The 7,511-nt window shown below is 40.5% G+C and overlaps 1 protein-coding gene across 10 annotated transcripts in view; it reads right to left on the bottom strand.

Annotated features, from left to right (window-relative positions):
• DYNC2H1 (dynein cytoplasmic 2 heavy chain 1) overlaps positions 1–7,321 on the bottom strand; it is a 165,880-nt gene extending 158,559 nt beyond the window's left edge. For 5 of the 10 annotated variants that reach the window (XR_007168797.2, XR_007168798.2, XR_010828405.1 and 2 more), the window contains exons 1-8: positions 7,056–7,309; positions 4,238–4,408; positions 3,077–3,212; positions 2,533–2,651; positions 1,815–1,959; positions 778–1,010; positions 327–461; positions 115–228 (exon numbers count right to left, since the gene is read on the bottom strand). Coding sequence is in view for 5 of the 10 variants with exons in the window: in XM_048078169.2 (XP_047934126.2) it covers positions 115–228; positions 327–461; positions 778–1,010; positions 1,815–1,959; positions 2,533–2,651; positions 3,077–3,212; positions 4,238–4,408; positions 7,056–7,244 (1,242 nt within the window). In the remaining 5 variants the exon portion in view is untranslated. Of the gene's footprint in view, positions 1–114; positions 229–326; positions 462–777; positions 1,011–1,814; positions 1,960–2,532; positions 2,652–3,076; positions 3,213–4,237; positions 4,409–7,055 lie in introns of all 10 variants that reach the window. The other 5 variants (XR_007168801.2, XM_048078171.2, XM_066989842.1 and 2 more) reach the window with 3 other exon arrangements.
• Positions 7,322–7,511: the final 190 nt, after the last annotated feature.

The following is a 7,511-nucleotide window of genomic DNA, read 5'->3' on the forward strand; positions in this document are numbered from 1 at the left end:
GTTCATAAATAGTCTTTGCCTGTAAGTATTTACCCCTTTGCTCAAAACTGACTACTTAAGAACTCAGTAACTTTTTCCCATCAGGAAGTTTTCAGACTGCAAAAATGCCTGTACCTGTTGAGGGCTGTCTTGAATTTCTGAAATAAATTTCTTCAGTTTGCTTGCTACTTTTTGTTCTGCTGGTGCAATAATTCTTTCAAACTGAGAGACTGCAGCTTTCCATAATGGCTAGAAGACAATCAGTATATACGTTACTTTAGGACTGCTCATCTAAATACTAAAAAGTCACACAGGGAGTATCAATAAATTAAAAATAAGCATTATACCTCTGTGTAAGGATTATAGTGTAGAGGATTTAGGCCAGCAAAGGGCTCAAACACCTGGGCAACATGTAAAGCATTTTGTTCTCCAGATGGCAAAAAGAATGTAAGTTTTTCATGCAGTGTTCTAACAGTTAAGACCTATAAAAGAAAATATGATATATCAACATGCTTTTACATAAAACTTACATTTAAAAGCAAAAAGCACAAGCACTACATGACACCCTTCTTTTTACAGAAAGTTTTTGACAGGCTCAGGCAAGCATATGAATTACAGAATGCTCACTCTAAAAAGGCTATATAAAGTGTTTTTACTTTCCTTTTATGACTTTATTTCTATTTCCTTTTAAATAATGGTGTTTAATGAAATAGATAAAAATAAATAACAATAAATAGTAATTATTATTCAATAATAGTAATACGTGATAAATAAATTATGAATAAATGTGGATAGTACCTCATCGAGACGTTTGCTGAGTTTGACTAAAGATTCAGGGAAATACTTTTCATTTTTCCACTGATGCAGAGTATAACGCTGCCACAGTTGTCCAGTTAAGTACTCACAAGCTGATGCCCATTGTTCACAAATCAAGATGCCAGCCTTTAGATTTTCTTTAACAGTGTGAAAAGCATCCTCCCACAGGTTCAAAGCTGCTAATTTTCTCTGAACAAATCTACCTAGACAGCTCCCTAGAACACAAAAAAAAAGTATATGAAAACAGTATACAGTTTGTTCAAAATAACTTTTTTAAACTCCACATCAAGTCCCAACAATATTTTTGAAAAACTATTATAAGGTTATTATTTAAAACCACACAAATTTGTCAGTAACTGTTCACATCGTTTCAGCTTCAATAAATCGCTTAAACATCTCCATGTTAGTCCAACTGGAGGTTGGCCCAATATCAGAAACTGATGGATTTTGATTCTGGAATTCACGCACAAGCATCATCTGTATCAGCAGTGATGGCAGCTGTCTGCCCCCAGCCATCCTGACACAAACAGCCGTCTTCCTCATGCACACAAAAGTTTGACAGCAGCAGGAAAGCTCGCTGTCTTATGTCTGTCCCAGAACACGGGACTACTGTCATGAGAATGAGGGAAGCAGTCTCTCTGTATGTCCTGCTCCCACTTCCATGCAAACTGAATTAACTTTCAAATGAGGGTTTTATGCAAATAAACATTCTCCTCTGGGAAAAAGACAAGAAGCCAAACAGAAGTGAAACAAATCTAATCAACAGGTTCAAAAGTTATCAAACTCCATGTTGGTATTATCTATCGTCCTCCCAGGCACGCCTGAAGGCATTGACCCAAACTGGCTGAATTGCTGGACACCGCAAGGCAAGCAGCATTAATGGATCATAATTACAACAAGCAAGTACCTTAATGCTGGAGGGTATCAATGGGGTCTTTAAGAGGAGGAAGGTCTCTGCTCCAGGATTCATTTCATTTTTTCTCAAATGTTCATTTAATAAAGACTGCATAAAGGTTTACCTATTACATCCAAGAGATTATGCATGCGTGGCTGTGGATAAGGATCATGTTCCGTTTGTCTCCACACACTATCCAGGGTATCCCTGGTAGTCTCCACTAAATCCACAACTTCAAATAAAGAGAGACTATCCAAGTTATAATAATCCTAGGGAAAAAAAAAATAATACAATCATTTTGCAACTAGTATTGCAGAAACAACTATACTTTACTGAAGCTAGTAATTGCTATAGTTTTCCTGTTTTATTGCTTAAAAGAATATGGAGGGATCCCCTCAAAAAATGTTAAATATTTAAGTTTATTTGTGTTAGGAATGATTGATATCTGTAGTGCTATTCGAGCAAGTGCTGCCCATGTGCCTAAAATTTTGTATAAGGTTTGATTCTTGTCCTCTGCATTTTTAATTTCTCTTTTAATAAATTCATGACTAGCAAAAACAAATTGTAACATACCATTACATTTTCACAGCAGATCTCAGGATTTAATGGTCAAATCTGCTCCCCATTTACTTCTGGCATTCCCCTTTATCATTGTCACTAGGAACTAAATAAATGTCATTTAAAGTAAAATCTTGCCTAAGAAAAATTAACTAAATAGCTATATATTCATGTGTTTAAAAAGAGTGTAAATATACAGACACATATTTCACAAGGAGAGAGGGTTTGGGGCTTTTGTAAGTCTACAAATATACAATACACTTATTATACAAAAGAAAACATACTTTTGCAATGTCCTCAAATAGGTCTTTAAAATGAGAAGCTCTCTCTTTACTATACAATTTCGTTCCACGACGAGCACATTCTATCCAGAACTGAAATTCATCTGTTGGTGTAAGTATAGCTGCAAATACGAACAGAAAATGTTGAAATACAAAACACATGAATGGTAACAAAAGACTTACAGGTGGAACATACTTTCTAAAGTAAATTTTTGCCTTACAGTTATGTGATTGCCCTTCGACTTCTGACTCAGACTAAACGTAGCATCAAGTTCATACCAAGAGACCAGAGTCGATCATCACCAAGCCCAGTCTACTCAGCACAAGCTGTTATATTTCACACTCTGCAGGCACTGCAGGCACTTCAGTCTTTCCATGAAGACTGGAAATTCAACTTATCAAACACTGATTTACTCCTAAATTAAAATTAATTGATTATAGCAATATAATTTATTATACTTTGTTGATGATTGTTATACTATGTGTTTTTAATCTTTATATCAATAGTATGATAATTAATTACAAAAAACATAACTGCCAAACAAACCTTGCACATCATCTTCACTGAACTTTTCTCCCATGCAATTAGGATCTGATCTTCTGAGAACAGTACTCAAACCAGTTTCAAGCTCACTTAGAAGCTTCTGGAGTTTGGGATCAAATGTTTTACTCCATGTCTCATCCTGCAATGAAAATTTCACAAAATGTGACTCACACAACCGAACCATTACTATTTTCCTTCCATTTATCTAAATACACACACACACACAGGGACAGATTAGTGACAGTTACCTACATGATGGGATGCCATAATATTTTTCTTAACACCAAGGAAAAACATTTTTTTTTTTTTACTTCTCAAATCAGAGTAATACAGTGCAATTTTTTTAATCACAAATTCATAAGTCAATTGTTGGATTTATAAAAGGACTTTGCGAGTGTTCAGAATTCTTTAAGTAATTCTCTGTTAACAAAAATGAATTCTGAATCTAATTCTAGACTAGAATCTGCAAATTGCTATAATCAAATATTGAAAGTTGTGTTTTCCTAAAATTATTTTATTAATGTTATAATGTGCAAGAAATTAAAAACGTGCAACTGCTGAAATTCTGCTTGTAAAGATAATGAAATATAGACATGATTATTGTTTTTGACAAAAAAAATCCACAAAAGAAACATGTTCTTTAATGGAAATGAAGCGAAAGCCTAAGAACATTTTAAAATATCAGATCTATGAAAACTGCAGTTGTACAAACTAATCCAGAGGCCAGAACACCCATCTGACATTCTGTAGAAATCATACTTTGTGTGATACTGACATATGCGTTTTGGATAAAATATAAAACGTCTAAAACAGGAAAAATACACAAGATCTGAATTACTGGTGGAAAGGGAGGTAAGGAGCCATTGTCTCCAATAACCACAGCACCATGTATACCATGTTTCTAGTCAGGCACACACATATCCAGAACCCTCCTAAGACGATATGAGACAATATGATAAAGTGTCTTCTTTAACTCAGAAATTAGAAATATGGATTTAGATTGATATTTTAGGTATCAGATATTTAGATATTAGAAATATCTATTTAAGCTCTTAAAATACTTTATTTTTATAATATAAAATATTTTGTCAGAATAATTAAGATAGTGGAATTCTAATTTTTTCAATTAAATCTATAGACTATTTAAATCAGTGTATTGCTCACCTTCAGTAATACTGGTGCAAAAACTTGTCGAACAGCTTGATAAAGGGTGTTAATTGGTGAATCTAGCATAGATGACACAAGGATATTACTATGAAGATTATCTTCTGTAATTACATCAGGTCGCAGCTTAAAGAATACCAACACATTATTCTTTGAATCAGTAGCTTCAATCTGTGATAATAAAATAAAAAAAAAAGAGAGAAAGTTTTTTAGAAAACTGTGATTGACTGCATATTATACTAAATTACCATTTACACAAATGATTTACATCAAGAAAAAAATGATAAATTACCACATTATTCCATATGTGTTCTGATAACATTCTGGTAGTACCTGACTTGCAAAGAAAATCAAAACTTTTATTATATTCATCCTTGAGTTGATAGGAACCTGAAATGTAATTTCCAACATCAAAAACATAATGCCTTTTTCATCATAAACCATCCACAAACACCATAATTACTTATTCTATTTTGAAATGTTTGCTTGCTGCTTTTTGAGGACAAAATAGAAACTCACTCGCATGCCTTGAGAAGAATAAATGTGAAGAATTTAAATTTCCTTATTGCATTTTTACGCAGCATTACTTTGGAAATACTTTTCTCAATATTCTGTATTGTCTTTCTAAGTCTGCAGATACAGAGCTCTACAGTAATTCATTGACTGTTCAGGGAAAGAGAAAGGCATCCTCATTCACCAGTAAAATCTCAATATGTCAGCCAACTCTTTTTACTTTCACAGTCCCACTTGTAGACAAAATTCTAAATGTCACGTTAAAATCAAGCGTTGAAATTACCTGGGGCAAAGAAGAATCCATAAAACAAAAGAACTTTATTAACGTTATTAACATTATTAATCCCAAATTCTGTGCAATTGTAAACACCTGTGAACTTTTTTTTTTCTTCTTTTAAAAGAAATGGAAAGCTAGCAAGAACAGCTTTCAGTTTTAGTGGACAGTGCCAGGCTTACTTTCTTACCAGGTCCTTAAGCCCAACACCATGACTTTTCCCCATACTCTACAAACATCATTTCAGTGGGACAACAGGTGAACACTGGCCCCTGTACACACCTGACGTTGTACCTTCCACAGCTGCTGACAGTGGTTTTGTATATCACATAGTGGCTAAGTAGCACACCCCAAAAACGTACACATTCCCTGCGTGAATGTTATGTGCACTAGACCTGAAAGTCTGAAGAGGTGCTGACACCAGACATGTGTAAGCCACTGGTCCACAGAGCAGTTCACACGTTAACAACTCCCTACGCCACCTGCCACTCCACGAGGAACCGTCCCTGAGGCACCAGCCACCGTGCCCCTTCTGCTCTCCATTCAGCCACCGTTCTGCTCTCACAGCAGAAAGACGGGACACAAAACTCCTCCGGTGCTCAGCCCAGGTCACTCCACACAGCAGAGCCCAGGTTTGCCCCAGCAGCCCGCGGATGCAGGATTTGGTGAAACCTGCTCCTGGGGACTCGTCAGATACGAGACAATATGCCACATTTTGGGCTACGTGTCCTGCGTGGTCGCTGGAATTGTGACCATTCCTGTGCCACCTCCTGTCACCTGCCTGCAGGGTCGCCTGGGAACAAGCTGTGCATCAGGCTCCCCCTGGCACTTGCGAGACAAGCCATCCCGCAGGCCGCCATACACAGCACCCTAAAACTACGTATCACCCTACAACTGCACATCACGCTGAAACTATGCAGCACCCTAAACCTACACAGCACCCTAAAACTGCACATCAGCCTACAACTGCACATCACCCTAAAGCTGCACAGCACCTTACAAGTGAGGATCGTCCTACAACTCCGCATTGCCCTACAACCATGCATTGCCCTGCAACTATGCAGCACCCTAAAACTATGCAGCACTCTAAAACTGCTCATCACCTTAAAACTGCGCACCGTCCTATAACTGCACAGCACCCTAAAACCGTGCATCGCCCTACAACTGTGCATCACCCTACAAATACCCAGCACCCTAAAACTGTGCATCACCCTACTAGCGAGCATTGCACTACAACTGCGCAGCACTCTACCACTGTGCATCACGCTACAACTGAGTATTACCCTAAAACTACACATCAGTATTACCCTAACCAGTATTATTACCCTAAACATATACAGTATTACCCTAAAACTATGCAGCACCCTGAAACTATGCAGCACCCTAAAACTGCGCAGACCCTACAACTGCGCATCACCCTAAAACCACACAGCACCCTAAAACTGCGCAGCACCTTACTAATGAGCATTGCCCTACAACTATTACCCTAAAACTATGCAGCACCCTAAAACTATGCAGCACCCTAAAACTGTTCATCACCCTACAGCTGCGCATTGCCCTACAACTATGCAGCACTCTAAAACCGCTCGTCACCTTGAAACTACCCATCGTCCTACAACTGCACAGCACCCCAAAACTGTGCATTGCCCTACCAACTGTGCATCGCCCTACAACTACCCAGCACACTAAAACTGTGGATCAACCTACCAGTGAGCACTGCCCTACAACTGTGCATCGTCCTACAACTGAATATTTCCCTAAAACTACGCATCAATATTACCCTAAACAGTACGATTACCCTAAACATGTACAGTATTACCCTAAAACTACACAGCACCCTAAAACTGCTCGTCACCATAGAACCGAGCATCGCCCTACAACTATTACCCTAAAACACCGCATCACCCTAAAACCACGCAGCACCCCAAAACTGCTCCTCGCCCCACAGCTGCGCAGCACCACCCCGCATCTCAGAGCCCCTCACGAGGGGCAGCAGACGCCGCGCGGCGCTTGGCTCGGGGCCACCGTTACCTTGGTGGCCGCGCTGAGGCGGCCGCCGGAGCGGCGCAGGGCCAGCAGCGCCTGGCTGCCGTCGTCGAGGAAGCCGGCCACCTCCGGGCGGCCGCGGAGGGCGGCGGCGGCGGCGGCGGGCTCGAGGCCGAAGAAGTTGGCGGCGGTGGCGGCGAGGAAGCGCTGCCGGGGGTCGCCCGGCGCCGCCATGTTGCAGGCCCCGGCCCCAGGCCCGGCGGCGCTTCCCCGTTGCCAGGCCCCGTTTCTATGGTGACGGCAAATGGCGGCCCCGGGCGCCTCGGTGCTCCGCCCGCTGTGGGCGTGGCCTTTATTAGCCCCGCCCCCTTGGTGCAGGGCCGAGGGGAGGCTGTGCGCGCTGTGGGCGGGAGGGAAGAGGGAGCCCCGCCCGTTTGTGGGAGGGGTCAGCGAGGGGGGCGTGGTCTTGAGGCAGCCCCGCCCCGGCGGTGCCGTCACTTC

Source organism: Anser cygnoides, chromosome 1 (genome assembly GCF_040182565.1).
Source record: "Anser cygnoides isolate HZ-2024a breed goose chromosome 1, Taihu_goose_T2T_genome, whole genome shotgun sequence".
NCBI lineage: Eukaryota > Metazoa > Chordata > Aves > Anseriformes > Anatidae > Anser > Anser cygnoides.